The following is a 19,751-nucleotide window of genomic DNA, read 5'->3' on the forward strand; positions in this document are numbered from 1 at the left end:
ATTGGGGTTCCATCGGATCAGCACTTCATTAACAAATTACTCATATGCAAGGAAAACACACCATACAGCTCATGCTCTACATCACCACTTGCCACCACACCTGGCATCCCTTTCAAACAGGACTGCGTGGATGCGGACAAGAATTGCGTGCAAACCCTCTTATAGAGATCTGCCTCATCTTGCCTTGTCCCTTCCCTACTACTGTCCTCTGGGAAAGGAAGATGCTCTTTCTTCCCTCTTCTTTCTTCATCAGGAAAGTGCCTATTTTTATCTCTTCCACAACCACCCACAGAGTAGATGATACATTTTCCTTCACTTAGTGTGCAGGTTCCTTCATCAATGTGAGATAGACTGTAGTGACAGAAAACATAGAGATCTAAATACAACTTAACTTTAAGAGCAACCAAGATATTTAAGGAAAATTTCCTCCTAAGATCTTGATACTACGTAAGTGCAAATAAACAAAGGGGGCTAATGCAAATGCAGATATCTACTGCTGAACATAAGACAAAACTCTAAAACAATATATTCAAGATATCTTTGACCATGATCTAACACTGTCCTAATAACTAAAGCAAGAACTTTTAATTTGGTTACAACAATTCTGGCATATATATAAGTGTTCAGACTTCAGGATTCCTGAAAATGTGCAGTCCTTTTGACTTCGTAGGTTTCAAAAGTTTGCAATTCATGTCATTAATTTAGCTATCGAAGTCCAACCACAGATTTTAAATTGGAAGACGTTGACCTTGATATCTTTATTTCAGTTTCACCAACTGAAAAGCAGAGATAACAATATTTACCTATCTCAGTGTCTTCTGATTATTAATTGCTGCTTCTGAAGCAGTTTGGCTATGGAAACATTATCCCTTGATGCTGCCCTTCTTACAGAGGAAGTTAAAGGACTTTCTTCTTGCTGGATATGCATGAAACAATCCAAAGGAAATCACGCTAGACTCATAGGATGTTTCCAAAGAAAATACAACAACACGGAAACATCTATTTCCTTTACTGAATCAGTAATGTACTTCATTTAGAGTTGAAAAGAAAATACAGGCAATGGGAACAGTGCAGGAAGGAGACATTGCCTTCTCCACTTGGTATTACCTGTTAACTAGCACTGTAAAGGGGGTCAGAAGGACCCTCCGTACTTGCCTTCTATGGCATAACATGCTTTGAACAGGTACAGCTCTTCAGCTTAATACACTATATCCATACAGAGGAGTATAGATAGTAACAGAATTGAAACCAATAGAACTGCATAGAATTTACCACAAAAGTCTAATAAGTGTTATCTACTGAATTACTCCCCTAACTCCTTCTGTAGCAAATTAATAGAAATATATTTTCTTAAACGTAAGAATTCTGATAAAAAGGGATGAAACAGAGTGAGTAGGATATTTAAAATCGCTTAAATAATGATCACGTGGGAGGTATGCTTTCTAAAGAGGAATATTTTACAGATAATCTGCTTTCACTTGAACATCTCCTAGGATGAGTCCCATGATGTTTGTGATTTGTGAAAATCGCATTATGAAAACACTGAGAAACAAGAGAACCACTGAGATAAGCATCTGTTTATTTTAACCTGCCAGTATGGCAATTTAAATTATTTCAGGAAAATAATAATCTCCTTGAAGAACATTGCATTTCTGCAAAGATGTAAATGAGTATGATCCCCTTAAAGACAAGGAAACCTAATAGATAATGCACACAATATGAAAACAATAATAGCCCCACAATTATTCTGTGAGTTTCTGAAATGTTTTTGAACCATACACATCTTATGAGCGCACTAATTCTTTAAATCGCTTAAATACGTGCACAAGGCCTTTCCTGAATATGTAAGCATATTTTTCTTTCAATACAAGCTTTTGGTTATTCATATGATTGCAGATTCTGGTAAACACCAGTTGACACCAGAAAGACCAATTATCTCAGGAAGAGGTGGGAGAGGAAAAACTAGAAATCCTCTGAGCATGATTCATTGCACATACAAGGAATCACATTTCCAAATATAGGGTCTAATTATTTTGATACTGTATGGAGAAACAAATACAAACTCTGAAATCCTGTACTAAAGCAACAAAGTGGACTTGCATCCACATGGCCTTGCTGGAGACCACTTTGTGTCTCAGCGTCCTGGTTCATATTTAAGAGTGTAGAAGAAATATGTGGAGAAAAATCCAGTATGCTGAATATATTAACTGTGTTTGTCCTAAAGTGCTACTTATAATTTTCTGGCCAGCATTCATTATGTTCTGAAAAGAGAACTAGTTTCAAGACTGCCTCTTGTAGCCCTTGATGGAGCTACACCGCATGTATTCAGATGGATTTCTCTAGTGTTTCCAGTGAGAAACCATATCCCATTCCTCATTTGCCTGATTATATAGGTATGGATAAGCCATTTAAACCATGAGTCATTTAAAGCATTTGAGTAATGCCAAAATAAGACATCTGTATGTTTGACGTTATATTGTACAATGCTTTGCTGGATTTGAGAAGTCTGCAATACAATTTCAGCATCTATAAAATGGTTATGACATTCACCTTTTCAGCATGAGGTGAGATATTTTGCTGAAACGTGTCATTCAGTTATATTCTAAAGCACTCCAAATTCTCACAGGAGAGTGGTATATAATAATAAATTATGACAGCAACTTCTAGATTTCCCCTTTTATTTCTTTACTCTGTGAAATTGTTTCTGTTTCTGCTTTTATATCAATATTTCTCCAGTACTGGATTGCATTAGATAGCATGTCCAACCCCCAGTTTGAATTAGACAAAACTGAAACAGAAAGAGGATTAAAACCATAATATTTCAGAAATAGAAACTGGGTCACATATTAAGGCTTTCTCTAGGGTTTGTCAGAAAGATTAAAATTAGAATGAATTTATCACTGACTTCTTTACTATTTGCTGATGTGGGGCAACAGTAAGGATAGATGGACATGTACCTAGGGTGCTTCCATGACTTGAAGTCAAATACCATCAGAACCTCTATCAAATGGTAATGTACTTAGGTGTCAAATATCCCAGGAGTAGAGAGATGTACCATTATTGTCATTCAGGAGCAAAACCTCAGGGAAGGAAAGGCTCAAAGCTCCCACAGTCATGCAGGAAATCTGTAGAAGAGGAGTGAACTGATCAGAAGTGTCAGAGTAGACATGACACACGCTTTCTCCATATGGAATGGTATCAGCAGGCTTATTCATACCAGCATCAAACCAGCCTATTTTTGGTCACATAATTTCACAATAAAGGAAGAGGAAGAACTTTAGGAAAATGTGAAGCAAATGCATGGTTATCCACTGTATGTGGAAAGTAATTCCTTTAGAGAGGAACAAACAATTTTGGTATAACATTACTTATTTATTCTAGATACCCAACTGAGTGGCACATTTTCACACACGTGTGTGGGGAGTCTTCTGCTATAATGGAGTGCAAAAATAAGATAACCGGTCACAAATGAATTCACATGCACACTAATTCCGTCACCCCACACACCTCAATGATCTAATAATTATAATCTAGTAATGGAATATATATGGGATTATTTTCCCTAATAATTTTTATACATGTATTAATTTCTAGTATTGTGGTATTTTGGTAAAAGATATCAAAATACAGAAAATGAAAATTAATCTTATCATTTGAGAAACATTTTTCTCTCCTGCTTTCAATCTTTATTAGCCTTCATCCAATGAAAAAGAAATTCATTGACCTTTCAAGATAGAATTGTTTCCACATTATTGTGTGGTTGCGTAGCATTTCAAAAAATAATATGCAAAGTAAAATAAAAAGGAAGTATTTTGAAGAGATGATTTTTATAATCCACTCTTCAGAGACAGCAGACTCCCAGACAAAGATTTTATGCAAAGTTCTGGGTTTCCTCGGTATTTTAATAAGGCAACATCTGGACAATAACAAATTTTCAACAGTTTTCTCCCAAGAAATTCCCTAAGGCAGAAATTAAGAGAAATATGAAAACAAAAGTTCCATGCTCAAGAATTATTGAAAAGCCTCAAGGATCTTCACCATCAAAATATTCTACAGTAGCATATATTTGAACAGAGCATCTCTGTGGGACCTTGAACACCATCCATCTCTTCCCTCTGCACTTGCACTGGCTCCTCCACTGTCAGTCTTTTACCTACCATGTTCAAAAATATCAAACCACACATGAAAGCAGACTATTAGTATATTTGATGTGCCTTACTAATGCTACAACTGTTGTTCCTTACAGTCTTGAGGAAATAATTCAAAAAGAGTTAGGTAACTTCCAGGCTTCCTCCAATGAAGCTGAGCCCCACTGTCTAGTGCTTAGGTGGTAGGTGCACATCTTCCACATGCTCCTTGCTATCAGGGAACTGCCCTACCTGATCAGAACTAGCACAATTTACCTTGAGAGACCTACCTGCTACCAACCACTGCTGTCCTCAGGGAGCTCAGCACTGGTGGAGCTTGCAAGGTTTGACTACAAGCTAAGCCAAGATCAGCTAGATACAAGCCAGTGCCTTGAGGAAGTATACTTTTTCTAGAAAGGTCCATGCTTTGGATTTCAGTAGAAACAAAATACAAGTTCATATTAAAAGCAGAACATCAATTATTTTCAGTCACAGCTAGTAAATGAAATTAAATTAATTAGTATTACAATTTTATACTTATGTCCCTTCATTGTACTAACTGCACAGAAATACCAATGGGCTGGTATTACAGATGCTTTAAACAACATTTAATCTGACTGAGCTGGAAAATACCAGCAAGTGAGAAAGCACTAACATTTAGCAACATGATTGCTAATATTTCTTATTCTCAGGCTCTGCTCTCATCATTCAGCTCAAGCCTTTGGTTTCTAGGAAGCATATTGCAACTTTCACCCATAGCTCCTTAGCAGATGTTACTTTTCAGATCAAGCAGGATTTCACATCAAGGTCTTAGGAAAACTGAGGCTCCAACCCTGCTCCTTCCAAAGAACTTTTAAAGTTGGACAGTCCTATCAAGACTCTGCTGAATCTCTCCCCACCCCACCCCTCCATCCCCACTAATAGAGTAAATATGAAAGAAAACTCTCCTTGTCTCTCTGTAATTGAGAGGAAATGTTTCCTCAGTCATTTCTTCAAATTAACTCTTTACCTTGAATGCCTTCTTTACAAGTACCTTACCAGTGGTACACCACCTGATGTTTTTTGACTAGGTTAATTGCACTTTGATGCCTCACAGCAGCTAGCCTGATTGTCCAAATCAAAAGTACATTATTTGGCATAATAAACATGGGGTTGGATTTATTAGTCTGCTAGCCCTGCCAAGAACTCAGCAACTCCAGAAACCAGTTTGCTTATATACGTGCCTAAATATTGTCTTGAGACTAACTTCAAGCAGCCAGTTTTTGAAGCTGCAACCAGTCTGTCTTGAGGATCAGTGCAAGACTTGCAGGCAGTAATGCTGAAAGTCTATCTCCAGAGATCCAAAAGATGCTGTCAGTTAAATGCAACACCCCATCTCTTTTAGAACGTTTTTTCCCTCAGTGTCCATGTTTTCCTCCATGGAAAACGTGACCCTTGGCATGGACCAGGTTAGCGCTGGGGTGATGCTGACTTGCGTCATGCCAAAAAACCCACTCCCCACCCTGGTCTTTTGGAGGTTTCTGCTCCTCTCCTGTGTGTAAAGGTAGACAGATTGCTCGAGAGAGGTTTCCTTGTGATCTGAACATTTCCTTTGGTAGTGCTGGTGGAAGTGCCATGAAAGAGAGGTTCCAGCATCCACAGCAACAGCTTCTGTGCATCTTGAAAATAGTTTTTACAACGTGTTCAATAGAGAGAGGAACTAAGGAAGTGAGGTGGCTCTCATGTTTAATACTCTGGTATTGCTACCACTGCAGGTACTGCCAGGCAAGGATATGCTGCTCCATCCGTTCACCTGCTCCCAGCACAAACCTACAAAGCAATGGATGAGGAGCCAAATGGCTGCAGAAAACCTTGCCTGATGTGCAAGCAAGAGTTTGTAAAACCCTCGAAGCACCGAAACTGCTTAAGTTGCCAGTTTGTGGGAATACACCAGGAAGGTACCTAAGCAGCCTAAATGCCTTACCAACAAATGCTAACTCAGGCTCAGATTCTTGTCTGGTAGATTTTTACAGGTAGACAAACTAAGAAGGAGAGAAGTATGCTCAGAATTTCAAAAGTGAATGCATAGATGTCAGATGGGTAAAAATAAAATGTAAACAGGCTTCTTGTTATTCAGAAATTTCAGACACCTTAAACAATGTAAACAATCAAAACTGAACATATTTTATTTTATTTTGGAAACCATGCTTTTATTCTGATTAGATTTCATTTTTTTAAGAATACTGGCAATAACTTTCCGTCTGTTGTGAATTTTTTCCTTAGGTTAAATTGTTGAATGTGAGAAGGACACATAACAGTCATTGAGTCTTGCTATTTATCTTACTATTATCTTTACTATTGCACATGAATCTCATTAAATCTCAATTTCAGAATTATTTATAAACAGAATGGCTTACAAGCCTTAATGAGGCAAAATGGGGGCAATCCCATGCTATAGCCATTCCAAAAATCTATTTCTTCAAGGGAAGCTTTGTCTGCATAAGGACAGGTGGTATCTGCTCTGCGTATTTTAATTTCCTGCCTTGGTAATTCCTAGCAATAAATTTTGATGGGATACAGATTATGATAATGACTAATAGTTCTGGGGTATTTGCTTTGAGATGATAATGTTTATTTCTTTGCTTTTATTACTAAAATTTATAAATAGCAGCATTTAACTTCAATTACATTAAGTAGGTTTTTTTCTAGATGAAAGGTTGAGGCTGTCCTCCTACAAATGCCGTGAAAACAGCTTTTTTAACATATATAATATGAAAGCATTTGCAGACTTACTGTATGGCCTTTCCTCACATTCTTTTAATTTGATTTACTCCCAGAAGCACAAATTACAGAAACCCTGCTTGTCACGTACAAGCTGTGTCACTGAAAGAAACAAGAAACCAGGCATCATCTGTTTTACATCTATAACTGTGCCCAAGCAGAGTAGCATTGGTGGGAGCCTCTGTGTGACAAGATAAATGGTTGCATTAGCATCTTAAGGAGTCATGTAACTGTTTATGTCCGATTAGGTGCACCTTTATGTGGCAGCTTATTGTCAAGCTGCACAGAGATTGAATAATTTGAAATAGTCTCAATAGCAGTTGTAAAAGTGAAAAGTTCAATAGGAAACACCGTGTCTGCTCTGTACCAGCCAGACACCTTGCTTTGAAAGCTCAAGCAATATAGCACTATTCTTTGAGAGAAAAGATGAAAGTGTCAGGCTCAGGTAAGAGAAACCAGTTTTCATCTCTAGGATCCCCACAGAACCACTACAGCTGTGGGAGAAAACGGATTCATTAATAAGATGGTAAGGTAAACTCTCAACACAAAAAAAGATGACTTTTCAGAATCAAACTTTTTTCCTGTATTGAAATAAGTGTGGTTTCCCTCTAGTTAGCACTAAATTTTTTCAGGGTTGTTTTTTTGGTGGGATTTGGGTTTTTTTTCCTGTTCAAAGTTGCTGGTCCCTATATCTTTACTAAAAATTCCATATATTTTAAAAAAATAGTTAGAATTATTTTGGGGTTTCTTTCCTGCTATTTGAAATTACTAGAGCCAAAAGTCTTTCTTGGCTTTTACAGTGAGTTCAGGCTGAGAACAATTCAAATGCTCCCTGCCAGCTTCAGAGTCTCAAGCAAAAATTAAGTTCTTCCAAAATACAAGTGCTATTCTAAGAGATAACATTCTTTTGAGCAGTTCATCGGCCACACTAACTGAGCTGGAAACAAGAAGTTAAATGAATGGAGCCCTTTAACTCTGTGAATACAAATACTTAAGAAATGGATAGGCAATAAGTGTAAGAAGTGAATTGTGTGGAGCTGTCATGCTGCAGGTAAAGCCAACTCAGAAGCATTTTGTTTGGGAACAGACACATACAGCAGTATTGGAGTAAGGGCCTTTCTTTACCAAAGGAAATAATGGAAGACAGATGGCATTAATACGCGTATAGCTGGTAATGTACATCAGCTATGATCTCAGAGGTGTTTGGAGGTGAGAGAATAGTTTAATCTCCTTCTTTCCCAGTTTAGCTCCTTTGCAGAAGCAGCCAATCCAGGAGCTATTTAATACTAATTCTGATTACAGATATCCTCCTGATGGGCTCTGGGATAACCCCACCAGTTAGGAATCAGCAAGAAGCTGCTGCTGGGCTTTGTATCACCCATCATGTCTGGTTTACACAATATTTTCTTGAAAGACTGTAAACACCTACTATTCAGGCCCCTTTACTTAGTTACATTTTATTTTTCATTCAAACCTTCTTTTCACTGTCTCACCTTGTGCAGAAATACCAGCTTATTTCTCTCCTGTCCATCAGACAGGGACTCAGTCCCTGAACATTCACCTGCCGAAGGATGTCAGATATATGAGGTTCACTTCAAAGAGCTGTTGAAGAAAGAAAATATCCTATATGGTTGGCCAAAGGGCTCCTCCCCAGTGTTTCCTTGCCAGAAGGCAGTGTTATTCCATGGCATTTGAAAGGGAGAAAAGATTTTAGAGGAACTGTGATAAAGCAGGAACTCAATTTATACATGCATTATTCTTCACAATCTAATCTCCAAATGCCTTCCATAAAAATTAAGTGCCTGCCATCTCTACAGCTGGTAAACTGTCAGGGCTGATTTAATTACTTGCTTCTAAAGCTCTGCTTCAAAGCATGGGATTTCTGTGCGATCGTTCTCCTTAGTTTCAGTATTTATTTCAAAAGAAGAATTCCACACAGGCTAGCTGTATTCCTGAAAAGTTTTCGCGCTGCAATCGCGGCTCTCGGGATCACGCTGAAAGACCAGCGGAAGCCGCTGCCTCTCACGCCGCGGGTTCCACTCCCTGCCTCTCCCAGCCGCGGGTGGGCTCGCCGCGGGCCACCTCTCGGCGCAGCCCCCGCCGAGCAGCGCGGCACGCCGCTGGACTGAGGATGAGGAGCCCAAGGGTGCTCAGGACGTGCCAGTCCCCTACCTGTGGCTGCAGCTCGGCGCCCGCAGGGAGCAGCCGCCTGCTCCCCCCGCACACCGCCCCGACACCGCGCCCCTGCCACTCCGCCCGAGCCCCAACCTCCTCACTGCGATGCTGAGCGGATTACGGGCCGGCACTTTGACAACTGCCTGCGCTCCCCAGAGCCGCCCTGCCTGCCGCAGCCTCTCTCCGCTCTCCGCGGCGGCGGCAGCTCCCCTGGGCCGGGCCGGCGGCGCTGAGCGAGCCCGGACCGGCCCCCAGGGAAGCCCCTTCGCAGGCAGCGGCATGTCCCGGCCCGGGGACCCGCCGGGCTGCTGCGGGGCCACCCGCGGGAGGGGGCTGACACTTGCGTGAGCGGGGACAGCGGAACCCCTCGCCCGCCGCGGGGAAGAGCGGCGGCTCCCGGCGGGGCAGCGCTCGGCGGGCGGGGCGGGGGCTGCGGGGCGCCGTGAGCAGCCCCTGGGCAGCGCCCCGAGGCCGCGGAGCCGCTGGCCGCTGGGCAGGGCGCCCCTCGGGGCGGAGGGGAGCTCCCGCGCCCCGGCCCCGGGCCCGACATGGTGCTGCTGTCGGGGCATGGGGACCAGCTGGCCGGGGAGAGGGTCTGCCCCGCGCCGGCGGCGGCGAAGGAGATGCCCGGCGCCGAGGCGGAGAGCAGCCCCGAGCAGGGCACGGAGGGGGCTGCCGCCGAGGAGCCGAGCGAGGAGGAGGAGGAGGAGGAGGAGGACTGCGAGGAGTACGAGGACTTCTCCGAGCTGCCTGACACCTGCAGCATCGCCTCGGACGACTCCTTCTACCCACCGCTGGGGCTGGATGACGACGACGATGACACCTGGTCCCAGGACGGGGACGAGCGCGACAGCCCCGAGGCGCTCAGCCTCTTCCGAGCCTGCTGCACCAACAACAGCATCGTGCTGAAGGCGCTCATCCGCCAAGGCCCCGGAGAGGAGGAGGTGCGGGAGGCCGACCGCAATCGCCGGGTGAGCATCCCACGCCGCGCCCCGGGAGCCGAGGGAAGAGCGACTTGGCTGTCGCGCCGCCTTTGCTCCGCACCGTGGTGCAGAGTCAGAGGGGAGGGGGGCGGGGGCAGCCGTGCGTGTGTTGGGTGACACCCCTCTCATTTGCTGGGGTGCTGCTGGGGCACGGGACCCCAAGCAGCGAGGAGCAGAGAAGGGCGTGGAACTTTGACTTGCTAGGCATGACTTTCCACCTTTGGCTGAGGAAGGTCCAGTTTATGGGATGAGAGAAAGGCTGAGATTCGAGTTTTCCCGCGATCAGTTTTGAACTGGGTTTTGTTTTCCCACAGTTTATCGGGGACGTGAGTGGCTGGTAATGGTTGTGTTCAGCATCACTAAACCTTCCTCTTTTCTGGATGTCCATCTGGGATGTCTATCCCCTGCAGTACTTCACACTGTTCACCTGGATAATTTGAACAACTGATAAAAGTTCTGTCGTTACTTTTTTTTTTTTTTAACTTTCTCTCCCTCCAAAATGTAAGCTTGCTTCTGGTTCCTAGGATGCCAAGCAAGGCTTGGGGTATTCCTGTGCTGAAATCATAATTTGCAGTATTCTCCTGGTATTTATTCTGTTGCTGGTAAATTATTTTTGGAGTCTGTGTCAGTACAAGGTTTGTGGTTCAGTTTTTGCCTGTTACTTAGTTAATTGCAAGGACAGAAGTGTACTTCACTAAATCAGAAGTTGAAAACTTGAGAAAGATGTCCTGGGTAGTGTGTAAGTGGGACATTTAAACAGCAATATTGAAGACTAGCAACAGCAGTTCCTTTCACAACTATCACTAGTTTGTATTAAAACTAAGAAACTTCTACTTTTAGTTTGCATAAACAATCTGCAAAACATTTCTGTGACTAGTCTGTGACAGGAATATTTTGAAAGAAAGCCTGTATTATTTTAATTGGGCAAGTGACTTGCACATTCTAGCAACATGAGTGGTCTTTACTTCAAAAAGAATACCATACTTCCTGTTTGGTGCTGTTTGGAGAAGGGCTTTTCTTGCATTTTAGATGTATGTACTTGTAAGATTTTTCCTACAAATACCTTTATTTCCTCTCCAAAAGATTTGTTTTAATACAGATTTTTAGTGATCTAATTTACTGTAAATTTCTGAAAAAGATAAAATACTGTATTAACACATCTGAGGGAGCAGCAACCTATGGCATGAGGGTGGGAATGAGCAACGCAGGGCAGAAATATTTTAACTCAACTCTTCTGCCCAGGCCAAGGTATGGTATGGTTATACTTTAATTGGTAACACGAGATCCAAATATTCATTACAGGAGATTTTGAAGATCCTGCAGATATACCTATCCTTTATATTAATTCTGAGCTTAAGCTGGAGCCCAAACCCAGCCGTGACACTGTGTGGGAGTTTGGGCTCCAGCTGCTTCTGAGGTCCGCTGATTCAGTGTGTCTCAAGTGAGTGATGATACAGGAGGTTTGGCCCCACCATACCCATGGCATAAAAGACCAAGTACCCCAGAGCTGTCCTTTACGAAAAGGTGGCCTTCCCACCCAACAGAGGGTAAGCAGCTGTCTGTGAACTGCAGAGATCCCCCACCTCAGGGCTGGGGTCCTGTAGAGGTGAGTCAAGGGGTATAGAAAAGTTAGTGTAGGCATCAGCCCATCACCCTGCAGCAATTCCTTTGGCAGAGGTGATCAGATCAGGGTTGTGAAAACAGTGAATTTACCTACTTGGACAGTTCCTCCCTTCACCACCCCCTTCCCAAAAAAGAAGTTGTTCTTTATCTCTCCAGCTTCACAGAAAGGAAACAAAATTGTAGCTTGAATCCAAAAAGAAAGTTTCTCCTCTCTGTTCATACTGTAAAAAAATTAAATAAAATTATCTACTTAGACAAATATTCCATTTGACCTACAATTAAACACTGACATCAAATTCTATTTTCTCCATTCTTTATGAAAACAAAGTAAAAGAAGTTCTGGAATTCAGCAACTTCTGAAACTTTATGAATGATGTGGGAGACATCAGTTCAGTTGCTCTCTCTGCCTCCCTCACAGAAGTGCCCTAATCAAAGCGGTTCAGAGCAGGATAGCATATCTTTTCCAGATAGATGTGAATGGGATGGGAGAAAGCTTTTGACCAGGAAGCTGAAACTTCAGGTTTCAGGACTACAGTCCTGATGTCCCCTCAGGACATAAGGGAAATTCTCATTATTTTGCAAAGGAAAACCACCTTTTTTTCAGAGAACTTTACCTGACAAAAGGTAAGTTTTGCTCAGGTCTTTTATTGCACTTTCTGTGGATTTTTTGTAGCTCTTGAATTTGAATATGAAGTTATTGGACATTATCCATAAACAAAACAATTTTGCTGCCACAAAGTAACAGAAAAAGTTACATACACCAGTCGTGCTAATGAATTTTTTTGGTTGCTGAAACTTTTAATGGTGGCTTTCAGCATCTTCTTTTGCCAAGATAATGTTTGTTTACAATGCTATCTTGCATGCTTTTATTGGAAAGCTTTTTTTTTTACACTGTGAACAAATAAGCCAAACTTTTGTTTGTTCCAAGTTTTTGTTTCTTTTCTGTGAGGCAGGAGAGAGAAGGAAGAATAACTTGCTTTTTGAGAAGAGGGATGGTGAAGAGAGGGCTGTGCAACTGATTATATTAACTATTTTCACCATCCTGATCTGATAACCTCTGGTAAGTACAGTAAAGTTTCATTTTCACAAAATAAAAATCAGGCTTTCTTCAGAATAGGCAAAGCAAGTAACAGGTTATTGTAGTAAGATGATACCATATTTTGATTTTGAAAGTGATTAAACTCTGCTCATAAAATGTAACATGAAGAAGAAACTTCCAAATGCCCTAAATTGGGCACAAACAGCCCTTCCTTTGGAAGGAATTAGTCCTAAAAATGCTAGGATCCAGAGGCAACCGTACTTATTTTCTTCCATCCTTTTTGTCAGAATACATCAATTGTCTCTTTTGAGTCAATTTGCCAAGGTTGGATAGTGGCTTTTTGTGTCGTTTCTTCTGAAGTGTGTTTTCCCCATACTCTGTGAGCTGCAGAACCTCCTGCCAGACGCAAGTTTTCATTAAATTCACCTTCCTGCAGTAAACCAGACTTCACAACATCTGATTTATTAGTCACCACATGTAGCCTGAAGATCTGTACCTTCCCTGTGTCGTTTTCGTTACCGTCAAGACAACAACAGTTTATATATTGTTGTCTGCGGGGGACCCCCAGAGGGCTGATCCCTCGATCTTCTCTTGTACTGCTGTCTGTATATGGAATCCTGAAAGACTGGCTTGGTACTGCTGATTTCCTCTCCTTGCACAAGCTAATACTGAAATAATTGGAAAATACCTATGACATAATAATATACTAATTGTATATCATGCAGGGTGACCTCTCATTCATTAATGTTTATGAGTTTACCTGCCGCAAGCTAGCATTAAAGAGGGATTTGAAAATATATATGGGAAAATAAAATCATGGTTCTGATGAAATTTCCTGACCTGACTGAGACTATAGTGTCATCTGGGTAATGGTGCTACTTTTCACTGTGTTGCATGGAGACCGGTTCTGCCTCCTCACTACCTACATTTCTAGAATTTCAGATATTCATATCTCGTAATTTTAACATTATTTAATATTAAATTTTGCCTAGTGATCAGGATTATAAATATACTCAGAAAAACAAAGTTTCAAAGTCTGGTGTTACCTAACTGCAGAATGCAAGCAAATTTAGAAATTTGCCATGACAATAGCAAAGGCATTAAGAGATGGGGGAGAGAAAGAAAAGAAGCTAAAGAACATTCCCTTGCCAGATTGAAAATAGTCACTGCAGCTAATCCACAGAAAGGTTTTGTGTTAACCTTCCATGTGGTATAGCCTGTATTAGTAGGTATTCTGTAAGCCTGTGTTTTAGAGGTAATGTAGGTGTGAGAATATTCTGTTGTAGTCTTTTTCAGCTTTTTGGTTTTTTATGTCATTGTTCAATGAGTCTTTTGCCCAGTCCCATAGGTAACTATGGAGATAATTATGGAAATGTTTCTCTGAATGCAACCTAGGCTTGTTTGTGCACTGGGAATGGCGTCACTCATCCAGTTTCCTTACTGGACCTGTGACAGTATCCGAGGCATCAGGCATGTCATGTTGGTCTCCTTGCCCTATGCTGCAAACTGCTCCTCAGCAGGGCAAAGTGGGCCGCTGGCTCCACACTACCACAACAAACTTCTTCAGGCAACTCAGCCAATTTAGGGAGTGTTGTCCTTCAGTTTTCCACAGAGAGATGCAAGTGAATCCTCCATGGAGCTGACACCTGAATTTGTCTTTCCCAAAGGGCTAGGCTTGTGAAATTGCAACTGGTTGTGAAGGACAGGGAGGCAGTGGTTCAGCTCCCACTTTCTGGGTGAGGGAACATTGTGCTGGATAATACTTTTCTAGGAAGGCTTGTATCACAAAAAAATGTCAGAGCCTGTGTAACACTCCTTTAACCTGTTTTATTTTTTTCATTATCTTTACAATGCTAACTTGTAAAAATAAAAAATAAGCAGTCCAGCATTTTTGGTGAGGGATGAAGAATTCCCTGTCATATGTTGCTTTTCAGTTGTGCTGGCACATGGTGTAAGACATCCCATGTCAGAGAAAGGCTTTGAAGAACATCATCTGCTACAGTGCTGGGAATCCTTTTTTTTGTAATTATTATTTTCATAGTTTCAGTTCCTTCTTATTATCTTATACAAGGTATTCTCATGGGAACAATTGTATTGAAACTTAAAATCAAGACTATAAACCATGAAAGGGAATTTTTTAGGGTATAAGTACTTTTAAAAAGACCCTAACAGCAAAAGTAATCTTATTTAAATCCTTCAAAAGTACAGAAATACCCAAATACAGTAAAAAATACCCCTGGAAATATGTGTTTGTGCTTAAAAAGGAGGTAAGCAAGTAAGGCAAGGAATAATAGTTATCAAAATACAGAAGCTGCTCACAACAAATTCGGAACTCTTCAAATACAGTAATTGCAGCTCAAGGGAAGCCATCAGAAAGGAGTAGATAGAGCATGGAAAATATGAAGTCAGCTGGCTAAGAGGGAATTTGGTGAGCTAACCAGAGCATAGGCCAGACTGATACAAGTAGGCACTTGGAGGCATTATCAGAAGAGCGTGGGCAGGTTAGCTGTCTGCTTGCCCTTGTCTGCATTCATCTGGAGTGTAAGGCGAGTAATGCCTTTGTAAACCTGGCACAAGAAGATATCCTTTAAAATAATTTGACTGAATAACTTGACTGAAGAAAAAGTATATGCATGGAACACAATTTCTATGGAGTAAAGAGAACAGTTAATAAGGACCATGAGGGTGCGCAGACATAAAGAATGGAAATGCAGGTCTTTAGTAGACTGCTGGAAATGCATGGCCAGACCTGCTGCATTCTCCATGGAGTTGACAGGTAGTAAGATATAATTTGTACTTAGTGTCAAAAGCAGCATCAGCTAATAGATGTAACTCTTATTGAAATGGATAGATACAGATTTAAAGGCCACATGAGAAAGTTGTACAAATTTAATCTAGTTTCAAGTGATGCAACTTTTAGAGAAACCAGATGAAGAGTAGTTTCCTTGAAGAATGTTGACAAATTGCTTAATGCAAAGTATACAGAACAGGAGGGATGTTTTCAGTCTGATAGTAGCACAGAAGTAAAGCTCATATCAACCTTTAGTTCCAGTTTAAGCAGTGTTTCATGTTGGTGTCTTAAATCAAACATGTGGACTTGCAGAGCTCCTCAGAGATGCAGGGATGATCCTGGCTACCCAGGTACAGGTTGACTCCAGATGTTAAAAAATATAGCTACTTTTCAAATGTAATGGTAGTCTAACAAGACTGGTTGTCTGGGAAATCTGTCATCAGTAATTATGACAGATATATAATGGTGTTTTTAATATAACATGTGACCTTGAGTTGCCTTACTGCCTTTTTCTAGGAGAATATTTAAGCTTTATTTCACAGTGCACAAAGTAACACTGCTAATTCCTTCATCCCATTAGGAAATAAAAATTTATATTCTCATTAAGGTATACTCAGGAAGGAATATTGGCAACTAATTTCCTCCTGTAAAGGTTCCCAAGATTCTTCAATAAATTTTTAGGGAAATTTTACTGAGAAATCTTGGGAAATTAAAACAGATAGCACTGCTACGAACTATTTGATTACTCTGAAAAAGTGGGTCCTGCTTAGTTTCAGTAGGAGCTGCTGGGCTTTAAGTATGCTGAGAAAGAAAAGGGATTCAAAAGCCCCTAAATTCCTAAAGTCTTTGGCTACAAGCTAAGAATTTACCAGTAAGGTAATTGCCATAAGGCAACATCTGTACCTCATCTCTCAAGGCTTTAGGTCTCAAGGCAAGAGCTCTGAGGAAGAAAGAAGAAATTTTCCTGTTTTAGGCACTGGGTTCAAAGCTGCCTGCTAAGAAGTACCACAGGAGCGGTGAATCCAGGTGCCAGCTGCGAGGGACAGCAGGTCTCCAGTGCCACATCTTTCAGCATCATGAAGAGCCTAACTCTCATGTGCTTTGTTCCTGCTGGTGCTGGAAGCAGTGGTGTGGGCTGTGGCTCTTGGAGGCTCAGAGTCAACACTGACAGATGGAAAGGCAGGGAGGGACATGCTCAGCCCCTTAACAGGGACTTCCCTTTTCAAAGGTGTGAGTTTTGCTTGTTTTTCACTCAGTCTGACTTGTTACTGGGTTTCAAGGGACATTTCAAAAAGGTTTTTGAAAGAGGCATTAATGTTCACTTTTGTGTGTGGCACAGAAAGCACTTGTCATCTTATGTAGTCACACAGTCTTGTGTGTGTGCTTGGGAATATAAACTGTGAAAATAAGTAATGTCAAATGTTGAACAATGAGTACAAATAATCAAAATATCTATTTGTAACTATTCAGACATTTCAGCAGGTACTGTTATGTTCAAAATCTGTTCTACTACTCAAGAAGAGAGAGATTGAAAGATTAAAAAAGCAAAGCCCTGTTATACATTTTGGAAAAGATTGCTGTGTAACAGAGGCCCACAAAAATCAGCTGTTTTACTGTCATACTGCTATGTGTTGGTAGTACTTCATCTTCACAGAGGAGAATGATAGTGAGACTGAGTAATAACTCTTGTATGACTTTACAGGTGCTGGTTGCTTCCTGCCAGGTGAGCCTAACATTCATCAGGTTTATTTTAAATTACATTTCATTAAAACACATATTTCTTCTTCAAAAGAGAAGTAATATGTGATCACCAAGTAAAATTAACAATTAATTTTGAAATATAGGTAGATTTGGAAGGTGTAAGCAGCCTTGTAGAAAATCTTGCTAGATGAGCATGGAGTGTGTGAGTGCATTGCCAGAGGAAACCATTTCTGGCATGAGAGCTCATGTCCAGCTACTCAGAGGTAACCTCTCTGCTGTGGACCAATGATGACCACATAGGCAGTGCTTGGCCCATGTTTTCTCTGAATCCCAAGTGGTTTTCCTAATTTACCATTGGTTTTTAGGCTTTTCAATTCAAAGTGCCAAAACTAGCATGATTTGTTGTGTTTTGAAGATCACACTGCTACTAAAGTTGCTATAATAGCTATTTAAGTTGGTATAATTGCTATTTGCTGGAGACTTATTTCAGATGTGATAAGATAGCTTCCAAGTAGGATAACATAGATCATAGAATGCTCCAGTTTTTCCAAAATTGGTATTTTAATCATTAATTTTCTTACCTTTTCCAGTTTTTATACTTTGTATGTACAAGTTATTATGTTCTGGTTAGTTTTTGGTTGGTTTTTTTAGCAATTGACAGTATATTGCCTGCTAACAGTTTTCCTGCATATTCTTTCTGTATTGTCTGTTATTGCACCGTGGAATTAGGTTTATCTTGTGTGACTGAGGTAGAGTTGCGCTAAAAACTAGAGGTAGATATACTAAAAACTTCTGGTAGATTTTTTTAAATAGAAAAGAAAATCTCTGGAGAATATGAAAGCAAGGAAGAACTCCCACAAGCTTTATCAGAGACAGGAGTTCACTTTTAATGTTTTCATAAATAAAATTCCTCTCAAAAGGTTACTCTTTTAAATTATCTAAAATGTTATGCCACATAGGTTTCAGTTTATCCATTTCTAAGGATTCTTTAATTAAATACAAAAATGGAAACTCTCCAACCTTGGCTAAATATAATCTTTTAGCATACTCAGTGTGTCACAATAAGAAATTATCAAGTACCATAAGAAGAGGATGGTTGTCACAGAGTCTGTGGTTGCACATCTGTCAGTGAATTAGCAATTCAAATTGTATCCACTGTGGGAAAAACTCACTATGTGGAAATAGTTCCCATTTTTCAGTTCTTTTATTTTCTATTATGTCTGTTAAATTCCACAGGGAGCAATTTAAAAGCAAGCTGATGCAGAACGGGAATGACTCACCGTTGGGCTTTTGTTGCTTCACATGTTTCGGATGTATAATGTTCCGAGCCTGATCCAGTAATACCCTCTCGCATATGAGGGTCTGGAGGTTTTTTTTTGGTCTTTTGCCTCTTTGCCTCTCAGTGTTTGAGTCCTTATCTTTAGGACAGCCTGTGTGTAGACAGACCAACTGCTGGTGGCAAGAGATGCTGTCAGCAGCAACCCTGCCTCAGAACTGGGCCCTGCGGGAAGTTTTGAAGTTTTGTTTCTATTACTATGGAGGAGAGACCTACACATAAGCCATTGTTACTAATTTTCTGAAGTGGAAAAGTGGCAGATAACAGAATATATTCAATCTGTTCATAAAAGCAGCCTTTCGGGGTTTGGCGCTTTTTCCCCCCTTTTATTTGTCTTTCTTTTTTCTTCTTTTTTCTTTACAAAACATAGGTATCTTGCTATTTGTAGGCAGCTATCTTGCTAATAGTAAAAAGGCTTAGATGATCTTTTTGCCACGTGATTGGGAAACACAGGAAAGGTAGTCATGTATTCATAAGTGTCTTTAGGTGTGGAAAGGGAAGAAGAAAAGGGAAGATGATCTTTGAAAGGTGGGAGAGTACTTCTGTCTATCTGCAAGAATGACATGAGTTTGATAAAGGTTTTAAGAGAAGGAAGAGTCAAAGCTCAGCTCCATAAAGGAATTAATTTAAATATTTTTCTTTCTACAGAGAAAGATTTTCTGTAAAGAGCATGAAGTAACAATAGCTTGTTAGACAAAGAGCATAGGATAACAAGTATTGGCCAGTTTTGGAAAATGAAATATCACAAATATTAACGAGATCTTAGTGTATAGACTTGAAGACCCCTTCTAAGCTCTGCAATAAAAAATAAATAAAAAAATACAATCATGGTAGAGGAGTTTTCTGGTTACACTGAGACAAGCTGTATTACATAGTAAATGCCTAGATGTATGGAGCAACAGCAGCCAGAGGAAACCTATATCTGCGAAGTAACAGGATATTTTCCTTGCTGTGCTGCAGGCACTTTGGAGGCACACTGCTGTGTTAGGGAAGCCCTATCTGCAGGGAAAACTGGGCAGCATAACCTTTTCAGAGACACTGCTCTGCCATGCTGCTCCAACAGAGCTCCCCAGGCAGAATTGCCAGCCTGGAATTAAACACACAATGTTCCTGGAGGGCAGGAACATTAGTTTGAGCGGTGAACAAAACCATTTACCTTTTCATGGGTGACAGGGAAGGAAAACACTTAATTTCAAGGTCCCTGGGAATGGAGTGA

At 40.8% G+C, this 19,751-nt stretch overlaps 1 protein-coding gene and 1 long non-coding RNA gene across 2 annotated transcripts in view; one reads left to right on the forward strand and one right to left on the reverse strand.

Moving 5' to 3' along the window:
- Positions 1-1,315: 1,315 nt before the first annotated feature.
- LOC135417380 (uncharacterized) lies at positions 1,316-9,944 on the reverse strand. The gene is made up of 3 exons (XR_010432014.1): positions 9,855-9,944; positions 8,381-8,489; positions 1,316-3,125 (listed from the first exon to the last, which is right to left on the reverse strand). It is a non-coding gene; the product is annotated as an uncharacterized LOC135417380 (long non-coding RNA).
- The window catches only part of ANKRD33B (ankyrin repeat domain 33B), a 46,076-nt gene continuing 35,285 nt past the window's right edge, over positions 8,961-19,751 (forward strand). The window contains exon 1 of the mRNA XM_064661435.1: positions 8,961-10,033. Within this exon, the coding sequence (XP_064517505.1) occupies positions 9,611-10,033 (423 nt within the window). The 5' untranslated portion in view covers positions 8,961-9,610. The remainder of the gene's footprint in view (positions 10,034-19,751) is intronic.

The sequence above is a fragment of the Pseudopipra pipra genome, chromosome 1 (genome assembly GCF_036250125.1).
Source record: "Pseudopipra pipra isolate bDixPip1 chromosome 1, bDixPip1.hap1, whole genome shotgun sequence".
NCBI lineage: Eukaryota > Metazoa > Chordata > Aves > Passeriformes > Pipridae > Pseudopipra > Pseudopipra pipra.